At 39.8% G+C, this 25962-nt stretch overlaps 1 protein-coding gene across 6 annotated transcripts in view; it reads left to right on the top strand.

The window, feature by feature from the left end:
- rims2a (regulating synaptic membrane exocytosis 2a) overlaps window positions 1–25962 on the top strand; it is a 144460-nt gene that overhangs the window by 1187 nt on the left and 117311 nt on the right. For 4 of the 6 annotated variants that reach the window (XM_065957666.1, XM_065957667.1, XM_065957668.1 and 1 more), the window contains exons 3-5: window positions 20208–20240; window positions 21072–21158; window positions 25318–25528. In XM_065957666.1, coding sequence (XP_065813738.1) covers window positions 20208–20240; window positions 21072–21158; window positions 25318–25528 — 331 coding nt within the window. The remainder of the gene's footprint in view (window positions 1–20207; window positions 20241–21071; window positions 21159–25317; window positions 25529–25962) is intronic. The other 2 variants (XM_065957672.1, XM_065957671.1) reach the window with 1 other exon arrangement.

The following is a 25962-nucleotide window of genomic DNA, read 5'->3' as shown; positions in this document are numbered from 1 at the left end:
AACCTCATTCCCCCACTTTGTAGAAGCTGGAGCTGTACTATAATGGGCTGGGTTAGCAGCAACGGGCGCCATTTTCACGTTTAAAGCACGCCAAATTGCTTAACCTTTCCCCACGAACGTCACCGAGATTACACAATATGACAGTGGAAAGATCATTTAAGGTGTCCTTTGTGGGGATGGCGCACGCGGGGTGTGTGTGATTTCAGCATTAAAGTCTCTGCAGATCCTGCCCTCCCCCCGCTCCCCTTATGTACAGATGTCGCTGGGAGCTGTTTCAGCACCACGGCGCTGTCCACTGGAGGGTTTGAGTTTTTAAGGTGGACCGCACTGTTTCCGCCATCATCACTTTAACCTTTACTGTGTGAGCCATAACTCTGCTTTATAGTGGGTTAGAACACTCTATCATCTTGCACTGTTCATAAAAACACACTTAGTTGATGTATTGTTGATTTAAATTTGTGTTTGACCTTCTTAGCCAAGTCAGGCAAAAGAGAAAAGAGGGATTTCGGGGTGGTGGCCTTAAACATTTTGATCTTAAGTTTCTTGTATTTTTCATTTCTCAGTGAAAGGATGCAAATGCTTTCATGTTCACAAACCAGCCTGCACTGTGTTCTGAACATTTAATAAGAGAGCAGCAGAGATATACGACTTTAAGTAAGTTCATCCAAATTTCTACAAGACATCTCTGGCAGGCTTGCTGTTGATGCAGCGTCCAAGCATGACCAGTGAGATTAAAAGGCTTTTTTTCCACCATCACTGGCATCTTTTTTTTGAGGAATTAGAGCTAAGTTTTCAATCATGTGGTAAATGTTATCACTAATGCAACATTCTTAATGAAATGAAACTTGTGCAATCCCTACCTAGTGCAGCTGCATGGTAAACATGACTCATGTACTTGAAGACACAGCTACCTCAGCCACTGCTGTGCATGCTCTGTGAATCACCCAGGCCTTTTCTGCCTCCTCTCCTATCTCAGGGCCCCCCTCCTCCTCAATAGCTGAGTGTTTTTTCCTATTTCTCTTTCTCTGAGGTAAAGGGGATTGTCAGTTTTAGTCACTCTTAGTCTGACAGTGATGTCAAAGGCTTGTCATGACTGAGCATGAGCAGAAGAGGCTGTTTTATGTGAGAGACATGACTGACTGACTGACTGACTGACTGACTGACTGACTGAATGGCTGGTGGACTGTCTCACCATAATGTGAGGTAACCCTGATTACAGGCCACACTAACTGAAAGCATACAATACATCAAAAAGGGCCTTTGCATTGATGGCCTGTGTGCAGGTTCTGTTTCAAGCATGGCCTCTTCCTCGCAATCCATTGTAGGGATATAATCACAAACTGGGCTCCACTACTGACAGCTGACAATGAAGTGGATGCACCACTTTGTTGTGTTTGTAGGATTCTTATTGGTTTGATAAGAGTAAGCCTTGACCTTTTAGTCTAATAGTAAAGTTTTCTTCCACTGACTATATCAGTTTGCTTTCACGTGTTTGGTCTATATGGACAAGGTGACTCATCATGAGTCATCAAAACAGTAAATCCCCACTTTCTTTACCGATGAATCCCACATGCATAACATATCCTAAACCAGTGTTAATATGCTCAGCCCTGGCATAGGTACAACTGCAGTGGATTAACTTGTCACTGGATGCTTTCTTGCATTTTGAGCAGTGTCAGAAGCAAACACCAACATTGCAACATCCAAACCTATATACTGTGCATCTGCGCTGTCACATTCACGCTCCAATCCCACAACAGCTTGGGTGGATTTTTGACAAAGAAGTATTTTGAACATCCAAGTGTGTAATCTAACAGAGGGAATCCTGGGAGGATATAGGAATGAAGAAGAGAGAGAGAGAGTGTGAGAGAGAGGAGCCTCCAGCTGCAGGGCTTGCCAACTTGCTGTCATCTCACTGGAGGTGCTACAGAGAGCATGGACGGAAATCCAGTGCTGCTGACTTGCATGTAATTAGCTACTCTTTCTTAGCCTGTTTCTACTTAGAAGGCCTGTATATGTGTCTGCAAAATGATGCAGAGATGCGCTCAATCCATATGAGTGAATTTCTTAAGTCCATAACACTACACACTACAAATCTGTGTCTCATTCTTAGAATTCCATCCTAGAAAGTTCATTAAAGCTGATGTAATTACATTATTTGAAGTTCAGGACACCTCTAATAATAAGCTATCTTTTTATGCATCAGTGAGTCTCTGAGTATAGTACAAGTGAGTGGTTATGGGATCTCCACCCCCACCAGACCAGACACTGTATTCCCCACTGTGCCTGTGATGGGGTGACCTACAGTCTGCCTTGGGCCCCACTTCTCCTTTCTCTCTGTTCCTCTGTACCTTTAGGACTGCTTCCTGTTTCTGCTTAGTGGATAGGGAGGCAGGTGGAGGGAGTAACAGTCTCCACTCCTACCTCCTACCTGCTTATGCTTTGCTGTTTTTCTTTTTCTCTTGCTCCACATAATTTTACCTGCAATAAATTTTTTGATAATTTTACCTTTATTTGGCAAGTGTGACAACACATATTTATGATTGATATAAGCACATAACAGTATTTAGCTTTCTTTCCATATCGGCCTCATACGCAGGGTCGTATTGCAGTTCCTCCTCTTCCTCATGACAGTGAATTTGGGGGACTGTGTCATTTGCTCATGGAGCTCCTTTAACTGTGCTAATTATGCTGGCTGCCTTGTAGGAGGGACTCCCACTGAGATGCAGCTATTCAAGGGCTGTGAGGTATCTACTGCTTCAACGTCTATTTAGGCCCTCCCATATTTAATGCACTGAACAACAATTGCTCTTGGTTCCCATTCTGTCTGGGAACACAATATGGTGGTTTTGATATATATATCTTTTTTATCAAAGAAAAGAAAAGTCAAAATACCCCCATATGTGAGCATTATGTCCAAAACCCCTAATATTATAACCCCCTGAAATACATTTGATGAAATTGTGGTACTGACTTAAACTCCATTGAAGTCGTGTAGTTTATCTATGAACATCATATTTTGTATCAGGACAAAATGGGATGGTTGTTATTAAAACTGACACCACAACAAGCTGGTATTTCATACTTACAAAAGGAGCTTATCAATGACTTGGCCAAATGCTGTCATACTAATATTCTAAGTAATAAAGTGAAAGTACACTCTTATATTCACCATTCAGGTCTTTTGGGGGATTTCCAGGAGAAGGCATTATACAACTGTCACAGGCTGATGAATACTCTTTGTAAAACATTTGTAATTAATTCTACTGCTGTGTACACTGTTACACTAAATATTTACAGTACTTGTTCTCCTGTTTACACTACGACTCTACTTTGTACACTGCATACACTGATGAGAATCCAATAAGGCAAGTTGTACATCTTGACATTTCATAATGAACAGAACTAGTGAACATTAAATATTTACATAACTATTTAAAGGCTTATATGAGCTAGGAATCTTATTTTAATCATAGTTTAGTGTTCCTAATTGGCCTGTTTCAGTTGTAAACTTTAATTGACACACCCTCTTGCTGTTCTGTCCTCAAAGACTTGGTGATAATCATGCGCCAGGCTTGCATCAAGCATAGCTTTGGCCAAGAGGTGTAGGGGGGATGGGGTGTGTGTTAAGAATGAACAGCGTTGACCTAGAATTAGCTTTGATTGATCACATCCCATTACCTTCTTCTATAACCAACCCCCCCCTCAACTCACACACCTCATCTTGGTCATTTATCTGATAGGGCTAGAGAGCTCTGGGTACCAGCTGGGGTTAGAGCTACTGAGTGGGCCTGTGTCCCTGGAGGCTTACAGTAGGGTCTCAGTCCTCCTGACCAAGAGACAGAGCGAGAGAGAGCGAGAGAGGTAGAGAGAGAGAGGGAAGGGGGGGGGGGGGGGGGGCAGTGAGTGCACACAAACAAACACATAGTTCATAAGGTATAAGCATCAAAACTGGATGTGATTTGGCACTGGACCGAAAAAGACCATAACACAGATTTAGTGACCACAACTTTGGGGACAGAGACAAACCCAGCAACCCAATGAAGACACATCATGTCATGCCCACAAACAAGAGCCAAACGCAGAGCTACACTTCCTTACACCATTTCATTTCCCAAAAAAGAAAGAGTGAGTTTCTTTATCAAATCAGACACAACCATATATTAAAAAGTTATCAGACTAGAGGAATTATTTGGAAAAATGTCAAATAACCAGTGAAATATGATAATCCAGTTAAACATTACAACTGTACATATGATTAAAAATGTTATTGTATTTGTCTTAAAAGGTAATAGATAGTGTTTTGTGTAGTGTATAGTTGTAGCTTGGCACATCACAGTACTAGTTTTTCTTATTGTCTCAATTATTGTACTTTCATGGTAAGCCTTGTGTTGTGTGTAAGGTATTGTGTTCATGCCAATAAAGCAATTCAAAAAAAAAAAAGAAGAGAGACCTATGGTTGTGAAATGAGGCGAGGCAATAATCAGAAGCTTCCCACTGGACAGTATACAGTATACAAGCTCTCCGCCTTCCTCTTGTTCCCTTAGCTCACTCACCCATGCTCACTCGCTTTCCATGCAAAGAGCAGATTCTGTCATGAGTGTTCCAGTGCTTCCCATCCCCCACCACTTTCCCCAAGGGAGAGAGGGGGAGAGAGGGGGAGAGAGTGGATGCTGTCTTGACTCCATAAAGCAGAATGCACACCAAATGAATACATCATGATGCCAATTAAAGTAACAAAGGGTTTTGGTTATGAAAGATTGACACATTGTCAAGTAGTTAGGCTGAGCTGGCCAAAACACAGTTTACATCATTTAAATGATATATAAAATACAAAACAAATATACAGTATATGTAGGTTGTGCCTTTGTAGTGGTCAAGTTGAATTATACTGGTGTAAAGTTGGTGATCTGGTACTCTACTACCCTTTTTCACATTTCAGCATGAACCTGTTGTTTTTGTCTCATTGGCTTTATTCCTCTACTTGGATGTGCATCTTTTCTCTGTTGTTTGCTGTATTTGTGGAACCATGAACCACTGATTAGACGTATATCATTTAAATTACAAAGCAACATTAATCCGTTTTTGGCCACTTGTAGAATCCTAAAATAATCTGAACATCATCTGAAGCAAACATGTCACTTATTACACATCCACCAACCTAGATCAAATTGGGTGAAAGTTGTGTTTTTGGCCAAATGGCAAATGTAAGTTTAACAACCAACGTATGTCAAGTTCTGTATTCATGAATTACTGAGAAATATATAGGTTCCTTAAATAGTGAAATGCTCTGCTCACTTAGTAGTTGCTAACCTGTCAGGGTGTCAGGTAGTGTTGGTGTTGGTCTGTCAAAGAGTTTTTGCAGGATGCAGCTGCCTGTGTCTGCCAGATACAAGGTTGATGAGAGTGATGAGACTTGAGATAAAACAGTAAAGTTGCAGGACTTAAAACGATTAATGGCACAAGGCTGACATTATCTGCTGGTTATACTTAACAAACAACCTGTTTCCTTTTACAAATAGTCATGTGAACCAAAGCTCAACAAACAATACAGATTCATGATGGTTCATAAAGGCTGGTGTTCTCAGATCTCTGGGTCATTTTGCAAATGTCGGTCAAACCAGTTTGGATCAAACAACTGTTACATTAGAGAATAAGGACAGTGTGATCAATTCAAAATAAACTACATCGATTGTATAAAGGAACAAACAGTATAACAGTGTAGTTGCCTGATGATGGATGAAGGGACGTTATACAGCTCTACATTACAGAAAAGTTTCAATTAGGCTTTGGACACAGGCAACAATGGTTGCAACATGTTAGTAGAGAAAATGTATTGTTTGCTTTAGCTATTTCATTGGATTAGATTACAAAAGAAAACAATACTTAATTTGTTCTATGTCAAGATGTGTTTCCCCCATACTTTAAGCTGGATGAGAAAGGGAAAGAGAGGTCACTTGAGGATAAGCTAAAAAGGGAATAGAAAAGGAGATGAGAGTGCAGGAAGAGAGGAAAGTGTAAGACAGGTTAACATTGGAGAAATGAGAGGAAATGAGAAGGGACAGGAGGACAAGAGGAGAAGGGAGGACAGGAAAGGAGAGAAGAACATCAGAGTGAAAATGAGAGGAGGGACATTGACGTCTGAGATGCTATCAGGTCTGGTTGCTGATATGACAGCCTCAGTCCCCATTGACAGAGCAATCAGCCTGCCATCTCCCATAGCCTGCTATTCTCTTGCGTGGCACAGCACAGCATAGGGCCCTATTGTCTATCAGGGCTTTGTTCTAAATAACATCTGCATTCGTCAGCATAGGTTTTGTTCTCTGCTGGGATTTTCCTGCCCCTGGCTGTGCAATTTGAAATGCCCTTGGCGAAACATGGCATCAGGAAAATGTTTTGGAATGAGAAGTAGGTTGTAATAACTAGTACAAGGGATGTTGTATATCTATGGTTATGTATAATAAAGCCAAACACTGCAGTGCAGGGGAAATGTCCTTTTTACAGATACATTCAATAATTAGTGAATAGAGCCTTAAGCAGCAGTATTTTTTATTATAAGCTTTGTTTGAGCAATAAATGTTGGACTGGTTATATCATAAAAACAATACTTGTGTGTATTGTGTTTTTTTATGTTTTTTTAAGGTTGCCAGTTCAAACCATACTGAGAAAGCAGTGTTTGTGCATGCATGAACATTTATTTAAAAATATAACACAATATTGCCCCCAGTAATAAAAAAGAAAAATGCCGAAAAGTATATTATTACAACATTAGTGACCAGTAATACTGTACTCAGTCACAACAGAATCTAACAACAGCTCCAGTACAAGAACATCTGGCTTCCTGTTACATAAGCCCCCCAGCATGCTGTGCAAGAGTAGCCTGAATGGGATCAACACAATTCAGGAGAACTTCAAATACAGCTGGATAGTAGTTTGTTACCGCTAAAAAATGAAAAAAAGGAGATCAGGGGAAAACGTAAACGGTTTCCTCCATAAACTAGGGAAAAGAGAGTAAAACTGTGAGAGCAGAAAACATATAGAGAATTGCCCACTTTATCACTTTTATTGCCCATTGTCACCATCCACCCAGAGTATAGTTGAGAGGAAGATATAGAGCATCTGACCCACTGAGAGAGGCTGAGTGCTTCAGGGAACACGTGTTGCCTGCTAAAGAGTACCTGTACAATACTGTACACTTTCTGAGAAAGTGAAAACAGAAACGTTTCTGTTACACATTCAAACTGTAATGGGAAGGCTGGCACAGGTGCTCTGTCAGTGTAGATACTGTTGTATAGCTAGTGAGGTGTGGCGCGTTTATTCTCCCCTGTGACATTCCCTCTGGGTTTGTTTTATGATCGTTGAACCCTGAAAGGTCAGAGAAAAAGACAACTCTCTACTCTGCACAGCAGAGGTCTCAGAACACATGGCCTGAAGGACCATCCAGGGTTTCATTCAGACGAGACTCACCAGATTAATCAGTCCCAAACCTGTGACCAAGCTTCGTCAGGCCTACTGTACACAATTGGAGCCCCCCCAATATATACAGTATGTTCTATATAGTGAGACAGTTATTTTATACATAATATTTCATTGTGGAAGTCTATGTACCATTATAGTGCAGAAAGAAGTGAAAGGCACTATAAAAACTGAAGGGATGTAGAGTGAGGCTGCTGAAAGGCCAGGTACTAGAGGTAGAACATGCACCAGGTCATCTTGAGCTTATTGCTCTCAAAGAGTGAGAACCCTCATGCTGTTAGTTGGACTATTAATAGTGGAGACATTTAGCTTTCTGCAGTGGCCAGCAAGCAGCCAGGCATCTAAACAGGCAACAAGGCCTGAGGTCATTTGGGCTACCAGGAGAGCCAGGCAGCAGAGCAGAGAATGCAAAGATGCAAAAATGTTGTAGCCTGTCCACTTAACCAGCGAATAATAAACAGGCATTATGCTACTCAAATACAGCCAAGTGACAGCACGGTACTTTGTGCAGAAACAAATTTTACGAGTTTACAAATTGCACTATTAGAGGATTGTAAAGCTTGTTGAGGAATGTTATATGAAAAAAATACTTGTTGTAATAATACGAGATCATTATGTGATATACTGAAAATCAACAAAGTGAAGACATTTTGGGGATAGAACATGTTCACAAGAGTTACAGCAGGGCATTGACATCTTGCACGTGTGTATGCATTTAGACATTGGAGCCTTTAGATAGCTACACAAAACAAATGGACACAAAGCACAGGCAAACAGTAAGAGCATGGCTCTTCTCAAAATTAAAAAAATCAACTTACCATCTCTAAAGCTCACAAATTGGTATATAGTATATATTTGTAGACAGATGGAACAGAATTTGACTAACTTCTCCTGCTGCTTCAAGTCTTTATGCTGAGCTAATCTACCTCTCCTTACTGTACCTCTCATAACAACTATTTTTCATGCTTTTAATACAGCCACTTGGATGTATATGTTTTGTGTGTGCACACTTACACAACGTTCCTAACGGATAAATAAAGTACTTGAAGAAGCTATATCTTCATATGTTTTGGAAAGTGAAGATTAAGTGGTTTATTCTCTAATCTAACAACAAATGAGTCCTCTTTTCCAAACTAACTAATCAAACAGTTTTTCTTCTCATCTTGCTCCATCCTTCCATCAATATTGTCTCTTTTCCAACTTGTTTAAATTAAATTGCCTTAAGGGGAATAAAAGTTTTCTAGAAAAGTTTGGCAATTCATTTATATTTAAACAGGTAAAACAGAAATGTAGCTTTCAGCAATTCCACATCTTGCATGTCTCTGAGTAAGCTAATAGCTAACACTGACAGAACAGCTAACACATATTTATAAGCACATTTACACATCATGGAAATGTTCCTGGTTATAAAACACAAGTTTCTAAATCTTTTCAACAAGGACAAAACTGCACTTATTTAGACTCACTCTTGAATGACAGTTTATTTGTTTGATATGAGGAACCTTAGTAAATCCTTTTTGGTAAACTAAGAACCACATGAAATCATTTCCATGTGTAAAATTATTTTTAAAGTGAGATAACAAAGAAAAGACCTGTGTTATCATTTTTTCTTGACCCTGAAGTGGGAGTGTGAACGGGATATAATGTAGTCATTTTTCTTGGATTAAACTTCTATTAATGTTGGTATGTTGTAAGAACAACAGAAAGGAATTTTAAAATAAACCAAATGTCATTGCAGTCAGCAATAAACTGACTTGTGAATACACTTCAACCCCCAACAGAAGCTTAGCTTTATGAGCTGGTGTAGTTACTATCCCTCTGTGTGTTTGTGTGTCTGGCCATATTTTGCTCAATCAAGACTCAGCTGGTTGGAGCAGGTGCATGCTGGTGACTAAAACATGTGCATGCTGCCTAGCCGGTCCTTCTGATACGCCTTTGTGTGGCCCAAAACCCAATTCATTCAGTGCTTTCTATAAACAAATGTGCCCACCCTTTATTCCTTCAGCAAATGCACGCATGAGAGATACTACACTGTCAATGAAACACCCACACACCCACACACTCAGCAGAGGCCTCACAAACAGACACTAGAATATATGATGTAATGATTGGTGCAGTGATTCTGTTGTAAAACTTCATATTTGCTTATGAAACCTCTGTTTTAGCTAAATCATTTTCATCATAAAAATCACATCATTTTTATCCTGTTTATATTCCAATTTGTATTTCTCTTTTGATTCATAATTTTTCTATACTAGTCACTATGAATTGGATATTGGTGTTAGAGGTCTGGCTGGGATCAAAGATTAGGTGCTTAGTAGCTTTACAGTGTATTCATGTACAGTAGATGCTGCATAGGTAGATTACAGAGGGAGAATAAAGAGCAGCCGTTATTATAACGTCACAAATGCAGCCCTGGCCCTTATATAATCCCACTGTTTGAACACTACACACAGCAGTACCATGTAACCTACACTAGGACATACTGTACAGCATATAGACCACTGCTCACACTGCCTAGGGCTGAAGGTGGCTTTGTGTGAGCTTTCAAAGCATTATTCTGTAGATTCAGTATCTGAATTCATGTTTTTGTATTGTTTTTTGTATTCTTGTGTATACTACACTATCTACTGCAAAAAATAATAGCAAAGAGGCCTGCTCTTCATCTCTGTCATCTGACACTGATCAAGAGAGAGACACAGACAGCTGATGTTGTGATCCGGGGATCGTGCTCCTCGACCGAAGTCTGATGGAGGATCTCCCACTAATCCCTTAATATCACTCGTCTCACTGAGATACTACCGCCATTGCCATGGTGATGCTGAGATGTGGCCTGGATGTGTAGTAGTGGAATTGGGAGGGACGGGGGGTGGGGGGGGTGGGGGGGGCGCTGTTGCTGCACAGAATCACAACAATCCTCATTGTAAAACATAAATACAATCATTTGAAGAAGTCTTTCAAGGCAGGAAATGCAAGCATTGAAAGTGGCCAGGCATCAAGCCATGTGGGGGAGGAGAGGAGGGGGTTAGCTGGGTTTGCTGTGTTTGCTGTAGACTGCGAATAAAAGCTGGTCGCCTTATCCTCAAGTGGGTGGCTGCTTGGACGGTTGGTTGGCTTTAAATCTTTGTGGAGAGGCGGTTAATGCAAGGGAATCCTTTGATTCTGGATTTTGTAGCAGCCAAAGTCAAACAGATGATTCAAGTCATTGGACAGATGTTGAGATCAAGTTCCAGTTAATCTAGTTAAAACGTATTGTGGCTACATCTGTTAATTTTGTTTATCTTGCAAATATTCAAAGCAATTTTTGGTCTGTCTTATGTAGTCCTTGTAGTATATGATATCTTAATTGGGTGTCAGATAATTCCAAGGTGTGTAACATCATATGGCATCTACAGTAATATTCTAGCAAAGTGATGGGTGTAACCTGATATCAGGTTTCTCTGGTGCTTGTCTGCCTGTGTACACTGTGCTGTATGCACTTTAGTTAAGCAAACTAATTCTGACATGCTATGGTGCTGAATTGGGACAGGAAGGAGTAGAGCGAGCCAACAATAAGCAAGGTATCTATTACCTCTCTATTGTTAGCCATGGCCAGTCTATTAATATTTTCCAGAGTAAGACACAAGCAGCTGACTGCCGTTTCAGCACAGCCCACCCACTGCTACCAGCCAGCAACAACAACATGATGGAGAGGTTTTTGTGTGTGTTTGAGGATGGTACTATTGGGATTTCAGTTGAGGGCAAGGTCACATAGAGGCAGAGAATTGGAGTGATCATCACTAACAGCATCATTTGTATCTATTGTTTTTAAAAACTGTTGCATCCAAGCAAGATTATTTCTCATCATAACCTGAGGTGTTCCAGTTAGCAGAGAATCAGTCCCGAAAGAAAACAGGAGGATATGTTAAAACTAAACTTTAGCAAATAATAGCAAGACTGCACAGCATTGGTGCTTTAGGGGTGCTTTAGGAGTGCTTGGATGCCTCACCCTGTATAATATAGGGTTAGAGGAGGATATGGAGATGCATTCAACCATCTCTCTGTCTGGCTATGGGAGCTAGAGATTGGGCAAACGCAAAGAGCAGTGACCTATCTCTGGTGGGGTTAGGGCTGAGTTTCAAAACTATTCCCAGTGGAGCTGTTGAGATGTGTGTGGGAGGAGTTGTGACGTAAGCATGGGACAATGTCAGCTGCCAAGGAAGTGCTGATCACAGCCAGAATAAAATGTATCTGTGTCAGGATGAATAAAGGGGGCTGTCAGAAGAAGCAACCAAGCATTCACATACAAAGTGAGACATGTTCACCATTACTGCAGCAAACAAGCACATATGTGTATGAACACAAACATGGTGTATCACTACCTCTGACTAAATGTTGCTCATGTTGTTGATACAGTTCCACTTTACAACAAACTAACTGTGTGATGATGTTTCCTGTAAGTCTCACATGGAAATACACTTGTGAATGTGTGGGCTGCTGGGTGATTAGCTGACTCTTTGCCACTTGGAAATCTCTCAGGAGTGGAGATATGGAGCAGCTTAATTGAATCCTGGCAGGTAATCTAAGGAAACAGATGGATTTTAGTTATATTTGGCATGAGATTAGCCACTTCCCCGTTGCTCAGAAATTCTGCTGTTGCCAACTCTTGTTTGACAATCTGAATATTAGTCCTTGGTCAGGAGGTCTGAGTTGTGTGCTGTTAGATTGCCTATTCTGATGAGTGTACCCCATGGATTCAATCCTATCTATGCTTTCTAAGGCCCAGCTGTGGTAGCTGGCCAACCCCATCACACCAAGGCGCTTGCCCTCTCATCGTCCCTCCTGCCCTGCCTATCGCACTGTGCCAGCGCCCTGTGCCAAAGGAAGTTATCAGTGCTCTATCCCCTGTCCCTAATCCTCTCTGAGGTGGAGAGAAAGTGTTAAGTAGCACGTCTTCTGGCATTTATTGGGGAGGTAGAATGAACAGGTGCCTCAAGACCTAATCATCTGTCTTCAAATGAGCTCCTATTTTTAGCACACTTTTTCTTTCTTGGAGTTCTGCAGATAGCGTACAGTAGAGGTGATACAATGGAATATATCTGTTTAATATAATCACACTTTGTCAGACACCATACATGTAGATTTTCCGTATGTGGCTGTGTGGGATACAGTGACACAATCTTAAGTGACATAGGAGGTTATGTAAATAATTGGGTTTTCTTCTTTGGTTTTACTTTATTTTGGTTTTGTCCCGGACACTACAAATATTTCAAAAGCTCCAAACTCAATCTTGGAAGGCACATGTTCATTGACATTTTGAGTGAAATATATAGCTATACTGTAAGTAGCACATTACACAAAATAAATATGTTGTTGAGGCATGATACAGAATGAACGTACTTAAATTTATAATAACTCAATGTCATCCAAAGAACACTAATCTGCTTCTAACAAGTAAAAGTTGTGACATGCTGATTTCACTACATGTAGATGTTACTCCCTATACAAATATTATGTTTCACTAAAACCCCTAAAAATTAGCCCTCCTCTCCTCATCCATTTGTTCCATTAAAATGTTTTCAAAACAGCCTATTGTCATAGCTATGCTGTACCTGTTGTATATATGACTCTATAGTCTGGTTCCTGGAAATTTTGATATGACATGCGGCTTTCTGCTGAATATTGAACTTTTAGGCAATTTCTTTTAGTAAATGCAACATGCAACAAGCAACATTTATTTTCACCTAACAAAGGGTTTTCAAAAGAGCCAGAAAAGTGGGTGTGGCAGTTTCTCTACCAAGGAGTGGTTTTGGTGCAAATTAAATGATTGCAATAGATTGCTATATTTAAGGCACATGGAAGGTACTGGAACTGGCCTGGCACCATTCGAGTTCCAGCACCATGCAAATATGCCCACAAGCTGGCTTTCCTGGCAGGCCAGTTCCTTCACAAAGAGCCAGCGATCCAGCTTTCAGACAAGCTCTTCTTCCTGTAAAACAAATCAAAAAATTTCAACCAATAAGGTTCCAGGCACCCGAAGTTTCAGCAGCTCTCACAGATTTTCCTACAGGAGTTGAATTTAAATCTTTTTTTATGTGTAACTAGACACCTTTAGAAACACATTGGTGTTGAAATTGGTTGGTAAGGAATTTATTCCCAGATTTTCACAATATTCCCTTACTAATACATAGAATTAGTTAGAACAATTTCATCAAGAAACCCACATGAAGGTTTACTTAAAGTGTGTTCTTATATCATGACCAAACGGCAGGAGACATTCAAAAGTTATTGATGGAGCGTTGGTAGCCAAGTGGTTAGTAAGCACGGCACATGTTCAGAAGCTGTGATCCTCCAGGCCGGTCCGACCTGTGGCTCCTTTCCTTCATGTTGTTCCCCACTCTCTCTCTCCCCAGTGTTTATTTAAAACATCACTGTACTATATGCACTAACTGGATTAAACCAGATACAATTTGTAAGTTTTGTATCATCTTTTTTTACAGCCAAGGAAATAATATAATTGTGCATTACTACAGCCTCCAGTGAAGAATGTCACTGTCAGTCAGTGATCAGTTCAGACAGACATTAACCTCATCTTCCTGCAGTACTGATGCTGTGATGATGTTAATGATGTGTGTAGATTACTCTCTTATGATCCATACATCACTCGGCCTTTAGTGGACTCAAAGGGCCTGCAGGGCCATAAGCTGCTTAGCCATAAGATCCTCTATCACAGATATTCTTCTAAAATGTTGGTTCCTTGATAAGGCTACATCTAACAATCTGTTCAAACCATCAGGCATTCTGGGATTCTAATGTGTTCTGAAAATTATGTTGCCAGAATAATTCTTTGTCAACAAGCCTTTGCCAAATATTTAAAGTTTTGAAACTGTTTATCTTCATTTTTTATTATTTTTATGCAGCAAAATTAGTTTAAAGCTGTCAATAAAGCAGCCATTCATGAAACTCTTCAAAACTCAACTAGCTGAATGCAAATATAAAGATGACTGTTGAATGTAAAAAGTTGTATCGCTCATTGAGCACCTTGGATTCTAAAGTAAATTGATATCCTCCATCTTTGTTTCGCCAAACTACTTACCTCTGCTGACATCACCACAACACAACTCAGTATTACCTAGTACCTGTGTTGTCACCATGCTTGTGAACATTTTCAAATGTATTTCACATACCGTAAAAAATATATAAAGAAAGGTTGAGGCTTGTTTTCTGATACAGTATTGCCACATAAAATATAATAATATTATGCTGTACCATGTCACCTAATCTGCACTCTGTACACGCTGTTGAGTCAGTTTGGCTCGTACTCTGCACCACTGTGAGACACATACAGATCTACATTTATACACAGAGCATGCCTATACATTCAGTTTGTGATATTCAGCATTCAAGTTCCAAGACATATTCAGATCTGATATCTTTTGTTAATTGTGATCAGTAAAAAGTCACACTTTGCTGCAGGACAGTGCTGCTACTTTGCATCTGTCCATGTCCCTACTGTTCATTGCTTTTCCACCAACATCCAGTTGGATCTTAAGAAGGAAACAGAATGGTCCTAACGAGCAGTTGTAGAGACAGGATTAGAGAAAGTGAAAGAGACCTCAGAGTGACTGGCTGGTCTTGCCTGCCACACTTTTGGGCAGTGGAGGTGTTGTGCTTCAATAATTAAGGAGGCATGTGTAGAAGGAGGCATGTGTAGAAGGGAAAACTGTGTACATCTGTTTTTAGATTGTTGTTGTACAGTTATAGGCAGCCAACATATGAAAATATTTTTCATGTTCATTTCAACGTTAATCCACTATAGATTTAACAGGTTGTTAAAAGTAAGTCTTCCATTGCTACTCACTGCATCATTTACTAACGCAGGCACCAAAATGCATTTTTCTGAGCCAGAAAAATTGAATTACTCTTTCGCATTAATGTCCATTCTTGCCAATGAATGGGTGACAATGTCCTTTTGAAGCTTTGTTTTATTTATCATGGGATTTGGTAACAGTAAAAAAAGACACATCATTCAGACCCAAGTTACTTTAAAGAGTTAAGTATGACTAACAAGATAAAATATAGTATCATAACTAATGAATTCAATTTGCTTAATAGCTAGATGAGGGGAACAGCTGCTAAATTAGCATGTCAGAGGGTCTTAAGGGGGTTCAGCCCGGCGCTTTAAGCCATACAGTATCATTTGTTAAATCTTCAATGATTGTTTGGACACTTTGATGTAGCCAAAAAGCTTTAAACGCTAAATTTAGAGTATGAAATTGTTATGAGGAACATGTTGGCCAAGGGTCCCATCCGCAGGTTGTGTCCACTTAATGATATAGGTTTAATATTCACACGTGCAGCTCTGATTTGATTTTCTCTATTGAATCCTGTAGGAAATAGCTATAGCCACTCAATGCTATAATACCCGCATATATCCGTATGCTTGGTCCTGAGCAGCAAACATGCAGTTAGTTAAAAGAGTTGAAAGATGCTAAAATGTGATGGGATGTGCAGATATTTTTAGCATATAGTGACTTTCATTTTAAACTTCTGGAATTTTTAAGTTGATTTGACGATCAGTGCCAAAATGATTTGTCTGCATTATCACAGTATAATATTGTCTCTGCCATGCCTTTGGCATCTATAATACTAAGACAGGAGTTTCTGTTTCTGCTGCCCATTAGAAATTGTCAGTTGCACATTAGCTGTTCCTAGAGCTGCGGTGGTGTATGTGACATGTTGCCAACCTTGTTGTTGTTGTGGGGAATATGATGATTCAGGGCTTGTTACAGCTGTCACATCAATGTAAAAGTCTAAACATAACTGTGCCAAGGGAGGTACAGTTTACGGTGTGATGACAAAGTTTAGAGGGAGGTACGTTGTAAAGCACTATATAAGACTCCTCTCTGCTTCTCCTCTTATTAGTAGGGCTATCTTTAGATGGCTCAGAATAATTTAATCTCTGGGAATCACTAAAATGTTCAGGATTGTAGCCTGCTGTGTTGTTGTCCTGCTGCCTGTACAGAATAATTGGCACCGATCCACATGATATGAATGGTAGAATAGGACAGGAGAGCTGCTGACTTGTTTGCTTTCAAAAGAGAGATGTGTCTTGAGATCCCAACATGAAAGTTTTGGTTTGCTTTTCCATGGGCGACACAGAGTTACATTGATTTCTTAAGGGGCTATGAATGCATAGATTTTCAATTTTGCCTTGTTTCAAGCAGTGTTGATAAGGTCAGGAACATTTACAATTATTTCATGTCTCTCATTCCATGCTCAATATGTTGGTATTCGTCTTAATCTGCAGTACCATGGTGTGTACAGTTCCTAGACAGGATCCTCTTGCATAAATTGAACTTTTATACCAAGATATTATCTGGTGGCAGGTAGCTCTGAGAAGTTTTCATTACATGTGGACTTCACTCAACCTGTCCTGTCTTTTAGGGCCCATACAGCTGATGATCTTTTTTATTTCATATATTTGTAGATGACTAGAATGTTAATCAGACTTTTGGCAAAATAAAAGGCTTCACCGAAATTCTTTTTGACCTCAACCCTTTTATTAGAACAGTTCAGTCTATCACCTCTGTCTCATTTTCTTTCTCACCTGTAATCAAATGACATTATTTAGCAGCACAGCAATTTAATCAAAATTGCATGAATACACTTTACAAATGCTGTATAGAACTATAGCTTTGAAGTTTATGTAGCACATCTGTCCACTAGAGAGCAGTGTAGTATCAGTCATTGTCAGGCCTGGCTGCTTCTCTATGCAGAGCCAGTGAAGCAGAGAAGGTGGAAACCCAAATATAGAAGAAAATAACAACAGAGGCTAAAAATAACAGCAGCACGTGCTTACTTGTGGCTTAAAACTGCAAATTTTGACACAAAGAATACGCATAGATACATTGAAATATACACTGAACAACATCTTTCCTAACTCTGAAGGACTGTTTCCCTCTTTTCTATATGTCCGCGTAGGTTTAGAGATAGATAACAGAGACTGTATCTGCCCTAAAGGCTTCCTGAGCAGCCAGGATACTGAATACCTCACTTGTGACATTTTACACTCACTCATCATATTGCCCCATGTCAAAGAATACACTGTGCGCTCATACTCTCACACTAACATATGCACACATTTGAGTACAGTACACACACACACACACACACACACACACACACACGTGTGCTCAGACGTATACTCACACACACTCTTCGTCCGGCAGCCGTCCAGGCAGGCAGGCAGCAGGCTGGATCAGATAAATATGAGACTTGTAATGCGACCACAGAGACGAGGCTGATGGGATCAATAAAGAACGGCGCTGCAGGTCATTGGGAGAACACAGCGAGAGGATAAATATGGACTGGCTCATCGGAAAACAGAGCGGCGAGACTGATGGGTACACAACACTATATCTTCTCTAGTGTGTTCTTTCACCCATCTGACACAGATCAGACAGACAGATTTGTGACTCTGGTGTGCTCTATCTGTAGCAAGAGTTGACTGGTGAGAGTCTTCAGTGCTTGAGTTTCTGATGTTTTGACATCAGAACTGTTTGGTCTCAGTGTTTGTTGAATGGCGTCCACTTAGTGGCACCAATCACGTGTAAAACTACTTTAAAGCAGATCACTTTTGAGCAACGTTTGAGCACGTTTGAGCAACAATTTAGTTCCACAGGGTAGTTTTTCAATCTGCTTTCGTCCTGCTATCAGTGAAAATTGTATGCATTTAAATGTGGGTGTATTTAAGCTTTTGGAATGTTACTCCATTATCCCTTGGAAATTAATATTTAAACTTTTTTTCTAAAAAAAACCCTTTTTATTTGATTAAATAATGAATACATCAACTAATAATTACATCATTATTTGATGCAGCATTTAGACAAAACCTGAATCCAGATTATGTTGGGTATTAATGTAATGTCAAATTCCTAAAGATGTGTTGAAGATATTAAAAGGTTATTGATCATAGTCAAAAGTTTTATAAAAGAAAACAGTCAACGTGTTCCATTTCACACAGCTTTTTAAAGCTTGTGATGTACTTTGTATAAAAGATGATGAGTTGTGTGAAGTGTTTTCTTGTGTTATATTGTCAGCTGCCAATGGTCTCTAGTCTGCTTATAGTGACATCTGCTCCTAAACCAGGAGCTGGTATCCACATGGTATACAGTCGCTACACTGTTATGTCATGCTTGCTAAGTACGCATATGTGTGTGTGTGTGTGTGTGTGTGTGTGTGTGTGTGTGTGTGTGTGTGTGTGTGTGTGTGTGTGTGTGTGTGTGTGTGTGTGTGTGTGTGTGTGTGTGTGTGTGTGTTCTTTTGCCTATTTGATATTCTAAAGATAGGTGTCGCTGCATCAAACATTCATAACAAATTGTATTTCCTGTCTCTTTTTCCCTGAGTAGTTTTTTTTCATTGTTATAGAGTAGTTCAACTCCTCAATACTTTTGGTTTATTTGTGCATAGTGGATGATATACGTAGTTCTGCTATTAATGCTGCTATGCTATGCCAATGCAATAGAAATGTGTTTGTACTGGTCCCAGTTGAAATATCATGGAACAAGGTCCAACAACAACAGACTCTGTTTTCAAAGAACCAACCAACTTCCTCTGTTGACAGTTGTTCCAGTGAATCTGTAAACATTGAGATTTGTGTATTTTGTGAAGATGATACTGTTCAATTAAAAGTCCAAAAGTTCGAAAATATTTTTTTTGTGATTGAGGTTAACTGACCGTATGAGCCTAGTTCATACCAAGACCTTAACAAATCTTCCATGGGCTTTACTGTAGCTAGCAATTAAGCTTCACCAGTAATGGTCATGCTTTAAGTAAAATGGAATCCAAACAAGCATGTGTTGCTCGGCTTAGCTGAACTTCTCACAGAATCAGCTTCTGCTTCCACCCTGTCCTTCTGCTGCTCAATGTGGAATTCATGGCTACTCAAAAGTCACTCAGCTTGACTATTCTACTTGCTGTTGTGCTCATGCGTATATTTTAAGGAACTGATGGCATGGTGATGGTGGACCATATCATTTACGAGTTTATTTAAGAAAAACAATTAGTGCTGATTGAACAGGGCTGGGAATCTTTGGGTGTCTCACGATTCGATTTTGATTCTTGGGGGTTTCGATTCAGAATTGATTTTCGATTCAAAATGATTCTGGATTCATTGATCCATGGATTCAAAGTCTCTTTATGAATTAGTATATACTTCAGGATCTACTCCAGTCATCTGTGAGACTGGCTGAATTTCTTGTTTTCCCTGTTTGGCATTCTACTAAGTTAAAGAGCTAGCCTTAGCACGCAGTATTTTTTCCCGCCTCTAGTGCTAAATAAGAAACTTGTAGTAATGGAATGGCACTTTTTTCTCAACTGTTGTTTAGAAAGTAAAAAAAGTGACATTTGTTTGTTTATGTACATATAGTATGAGAGAGGGTGTTACTCACATGAAGCAACCATTTTTAAGTTGAACTTGATGCAAATCACTGACTTACTTTAAATCATCTATAAGTCATTTTATTTTTTTCATGTCATGTATTTTATTTGTGTTGTCATCACTGCATTGTCATTTCAATCAAGCATCAGCTATAATATTCAGAATATTATGCATTTTATATTTTTCTCATACACATCCTTAGTGATATATGTTCTGTCAGTTTTTTGTGTCTTTTAGATTGTGTTCATCCTTTCTTTGTGTTTCGTATGCACTGAGCCATGCACACCTTTTTATTTTTTTTATGTTTTAGGATCAAAGAAGAACCAAAGCCTCAGCCTGCACAGTAAGTAAACTGCATTACCCAGAGTGCTCTAGGCTTTGACACTTCTTCCTGTCAGCTGATGCTGTGTGCTTCATGTGGCTTCCTCCTCGTTGTCTGGGAGGAAAATGAAAAAAAAGGCATTAATGTCATGGAAAGCTGCTGTGTTCACGATATGCCTTGAATGAGAAGCATTGGCAGATTTTTTTTATTTCTGTGCTGGACACTAGAGGTTTACTTCCATGACATCAATGCCAATGGCTTCTCCTTTCTACCGGCTTTGTTATAGATAGGCCCCCAGACCCTTTCCCCTCGTCCTTGTCCTCATACTTGCTGCCCATTCTCATCCAGTGTGTCATCTGCACTCTGATCGGCTTGTGCAGCCTTGTTATTCAATGCAGATGTGAACTAGATGCATTTTCCCTGCTTTTCTTTACTGTAGCTGCATTTTGACAAAATCCAACTGTAGGCCCAACCAATCCTATAATCCTATAACCTAAACCCTACTGCACCACCAGGCTAGAATAATGACACCTCTGTTCCCCTTAACTGAGCATTTGATGCAGCTCTCATTTCCATTGGCTGTAGAGCTATCCTGCTTTTTTTCAGTCTGTCTGTATCATCTTTATTTCTTCTATCTTTCTCTCTGTATTTCTGATGCTGTGTCTGGTTTGTCCCTCTAATCGCTGCTCTGCCCATGTCCGGCCTACTTCCCTCTCTGTGCGAGTTATAGTAGATGTTCTTGCTATTATTCCGTTCTCAGGACCTTACTCTTAAGAAACACATTCAGCAAATATTGTTTTCTCCCATGATGAGTCATTTGGTGTTCCAGTCACATTTTGCTTATTCGAACAGGTGGTTTAGTGGGATCAGTGAGCTGGTAAATAACGTCCTTCAACCACAGCAAAAGTCCCAAAATGACAAGCAGCCAGAGCCAGACGCGTAAGTAATAGGACAGACCCATCTTGGTCTTCTCACAGCAGGTCCAAACATACAGTGGTGACCCCAGCAGCTGGACGCACAGTATGTTTGACCCTTGTGCTTATCAAACATTTTTTCTATGTGTGTATGACGAACAAGTGATAATGTGGGAGTGGTGTGCCACAATAGATTTTACTTTGATAAAGGACATGTCTCTGATGCTTTGTTAGATGTTACCAAAACCAATAACAAACGGCAGACAGCCATAATAAGAATGATGCTTCAATGGGATTCACAGTTGTGAGCAATGTTATTTAAGAAAAAAAATAGTAAATGGTCCTGGACTTCTAAAGCGACCACTCTGACCACTCAAAGCACTTAAACAGTACATGTCCTCCCATTCACCTGTTTACAGCACAGTCACACACTAGTGGATGAGGAATCTTCATAAGGTACACCTCTGCCCAACATGTGACTGCAGGAGCTGGGGATCAAAATCCCAGAACTTTTGGTTGAGACACAAAATACTCTGAATTATTTGGACTTAAGTAGAGTTTGTTAAATATTGTTATAGACCACATTGAGCCATTCTACCTTATTCTTGGCATTATTTGATCTGATTGAAACAAGCACACAATTATAGCTTTTTGGTCAATGTTTAATAAGGTAATGTATTGAATAGAACATTTTTTTTTAAATTTTTTAATTTTAAGTCTTCAAAGGTGGCATGGAGTAATAGGGAGCTACCTGTCTCCTCCCCTAGTCTTACAACCTAAACTGAACTTGTCGTATATGATCTTGTTAGATTATGTACTTGGAATTTTTCTTTGATGTATTTGAATCTAATATGGAACTTATTTAAACCTAGACCAACATGTTGTGGTTATAAGGTAAATCCTCATGATACATACTATGGTTAACTTAAACTGCATTCCTAACCTGATCAGATTTAGGGAATGTTAAGGGCTTCAGATTTACCTCAACTGTACAGCTCATTTTTTACAAGTATTATTTTTCCTTTGGAGAAGCTTTATGAGTGGAATAGATTCTCAGTTAAAGGACTATGTTTTGAAAACTTTAAAAGTAATGCAACACTATTTCAATACAATGATGCCATGCAGTCACAGAAGCACAGGAGCACAAAGTACATGAGTTCAGTTAGTTATACAGAAAACTACTCTCTTGCCTAATGTATGGTGTTGGTATAACCCAGATTTATTTTTTTATTGCTGCTCATTGTCACAACATGGCTGGCAATTAGGCCATCAGGAATGGTTCATTCATGTGTGAGAGTCAAATGACGCTTCAAACACCTCAATGAGAGAGATGAAAACAGAAAGTAAACATTGCAAAGGATAACTTGTGAACAGATTTAACCTTGAATGTATACCGCTGGGTAGGACTGTGAGGGTCCTACTCAATTTTTGTTTTAAGGCTACAGGCACCTACACATATCTTTGTATAAACTACCCAGTAAGTGTGTTATCATAACTGAAGTTAATATGTGCAAAGCTCATTTTGACAACATCAGAGCATACAAAGCCTTGTGTCCCCCCCTGGTGGGTCCGGCACACCAGGTTGGGAATCAGGGATGTAGACCATAATCATCTGGCTGGCCCAATAAGTGTGTGTCCTGCCCCTTTTATAAATCACAAATGTCAGGCTATTCACTTTGAAACGGTAAATGCCACGCTGCTCTGGTAAATCTCAAATCTTAGGCCCTGCTATCTAACATAGTACAGACCACTCCTATCCCATAGAGAACAATCATCACGCTCCACCCTGTGACTTTGTATAAGCCACACCCCTTCAAAACAAAAACCTCAGGCCAACCCAGTCACATATAAAAAAAGCCCAGAAGCACAACAAGGGATTTATTAGATCAGATGAATTGGAAGAGGGCTGCTAGTTTCCCTTTAATGGGTGATATGAATACACAGACATATAACCCAGTTAATTACTGCCATTGTTGTGCCTTAATTGCCATCTTACCATATTAAGGATGATGGAGGAGTAAAAATTCAGTTAAGACGATTTGCAGGAGTAAAATGGAGAAGCTTGTTTGGAGCTTGTAGTTCACCCTTACTGTTGATATGTTTTAGTCTGTCATATGTCCAAGAGAGGGTCTCATGTTACTGGCTCTATGTAGCTGCTCTAGTGCGTCCCAGAGGTAAGAGAGCTCTGATACGGCAGCATGAGATGGGACAATAACCAGCGTATGATTACTCGTCAGCAGTGTCACCTACATTTGACCGAAAAAGTAATCCCTCTGGAATGGACATCGTACGCCATGTGCCTGCTGCCACTTTGAATCTTATTCTCTTCCACCTTTATAGTTTTTTGTTCCCTTATGCTTTTTTTGGTAGCTGGATTTTTTTTAATTTAAATCTTCTGAAAACATGTCTCTCTCTCCTTTATACAAATATCTCTGTCTGCTTTAAGCCTTCAGTTGTTCCTCTTTAACACATTTAATACAGACAACAGTCCAATTATTAAACTCTGGCTTTTTTTTACACGTGATTTAAACCTCTGTGAAACTGCCCAAGAGGTTAATGTGTGTTAGAAGAAATGGCACAGAGGAAGGGAGAGGTAATCACGGGTTATCTCGAATAGCTCCATTCACAGTGGAACCATGTAGTGTCTAAACACTGAGCACATGTGTTTGAAAACATCTGAGTGTGATAGCAGATGAAGGGAATATAATACGTGATTGTTGTTGTCTTTTTTCCTTGATCCTTGGAGTGAGTGGCTTTACCTCTTAAATCACAGTCTTCATCAATCGTTTATTATCAGGCCCTCAATCAGTAAAAGAGATTCGGGGGGATCTGTTAAACAAGGCTAAATTCTAATCTCTGCTTGGTAAACACACAAAGGCTGTGACACAATTAGCCCTTTAATCCCCTAGAGGGTACAACCAGAGACATGCCACTGGCACTCTATCTCATTTTTAGATGGCACAGAGACTTGATCGCAACAACCACAAAAAGGGTCTTCAGCTCGTGTGTTGCCATTACATTTGGGCTCTAACAGTCGGGTTGTGGGCAAAGGGAGCACATTTATCTCAAACGCCGAGCTGTATGTGGTAAAAGGATAGCACTGCTCAATAATTCACAAGTGCTAATGAATGTTGCAGGGGATATGTGGGGCGAAACCAATTCTAATCGCCATATTATGAAGTCAGCCCAGTGTTTAGTTTCCAAGGAGACGCTCAATTGACATGTGTCATACAAAATGCATGTGAAGAGTCCATGCAGGTTTTTCTTTTTGAAGCAGGTTGGTTAGGAGTTAAGAATCCACTGTATGAGATCAGATGCTATCTGTAGGACACAAACAGTCACACAACAGTCACACTGCAGTGGCAAATTCTTGATGGATTAAAGGTGCTGCTTTGTGTGACCACTAATTATGGAAACATAAAAACTATTGAAGAATAATAATATAATGTATGGGCTCTATCGTTATATAACAAAACTGTAGGTCTCACCCTGCTACGGTCCTAATATAGAAACACAGGTGCAAATGATTCATTAAACGCGAGGGAACCTGAGAAAGTGGAATTAAGTGATGTTCTTAAACTTGCAAAGCAAATTTGATACCCAGCCTGCTGTTTTGGGAGAGATGCGGTATCAAAGGAGCAGCTCAGCTTTGAAGCACCTGAGGTCATGGTGTCTGCTTTTCCTCGCAAAAGCCTCACACACCACACACAACGAAAGGTTATATCAGTCAGTCAGTGGATGTTAAGAGCTCACTGTGCAAGTGTGATTGTGAGAACATCAAACATGAAAAGGCTTGTGGCAATGAGAGGCAAAGTTTTGGTACACAAAAATTTGAATTCTGATATCAACATGGACATTGATCTTTTCGTTAGCCTCTGACCGAAAAATGTTAATATTAACTCTTCAGAAAGAAAAAATACAATAAATAGAATTGTGTGTTTTTTGTTGTTGAATTTTGGTTAAATAGCAAGTTGATTTTGTTTTTCTGGTAACTGTATTTTACCAGCCTAACCAGGAAATGCCATTAGCTTAGGCTATAAAAGCTGTGGTATGTGAGGTTGGTTCATGCTATTAAGTTGTCCCATTTGAAAAAAAAAACATGAAGTAAGCCAAACCATCATTTTTTTTAGGCCACCAGATCTTATCACACTTCACTGAACTCTGTTCTTCCCATTCATCCACAGGAAGTTGCACCAGCAGTTTGAGTCATATAAGGACCAGGTTAAGAAGATGGGAGACGAGACAAAGCCGGTCCAGGACCAGAAGAGTGAAGCCCCGACTTGTGGAATATGCCACAAAACCAAGTTTGCCGATGGCTGTGGCCACCTCTGTTCATATTGCCAAACCAAATTCTGTGCTCGGTGCGGAGGACGAGTGTCTCTGCGGTCAAATAAGGTAACGCTGACTTGCATGCTAGGTATTCTCTGTTTTTGAGGACACACACAAACAAACACACATATTTAAACATATCAAATGTATTTATGTAAATTCCAGTTTTTATGAAATGCTGTGTAAGTGTGAATCAGGTCAAAAGGGCCTCTTATGGCAGCTAATGTTTTCAGATGATCAACATTGACTCCAATTGTGTTTGAACTGTAACGCACAGTTGTTCTATTTCACCACTGGAGGGAACTGTTCCTCCTTTATTTTCCCAAAAAGGAACCTGATCGCTGCTTTTGTATGCTGTGGCTCTCCAGTGCCTAACTAACCTCTGTAAAATCCTCCCAACAGACTAAACCAAAGCTTTTAGTATTAGACTGCTTAAATTTGAATCATGAGCCTGAGTGTTTTTATGCAATGCCATCCAATAATTTGCTGTTGGAGTATGT

The sequence above is a fragment of the Labrus bergylta genome, chromosome 8 (genome assembly GCF_963930695.1).
Source record: "Labrus bergylta chromosome 8, fLabBer1.1, whole genome shotgun sequence".
Lineage (NCBI taxonomy): Eukaryota > Metazoa > Chordata > Actinopteri > Labriformes > Labridae > Labrus > Labrus bergylta.
This window is presented reverse-complemented; position numbering and strand designations above follow the sequence as displayed.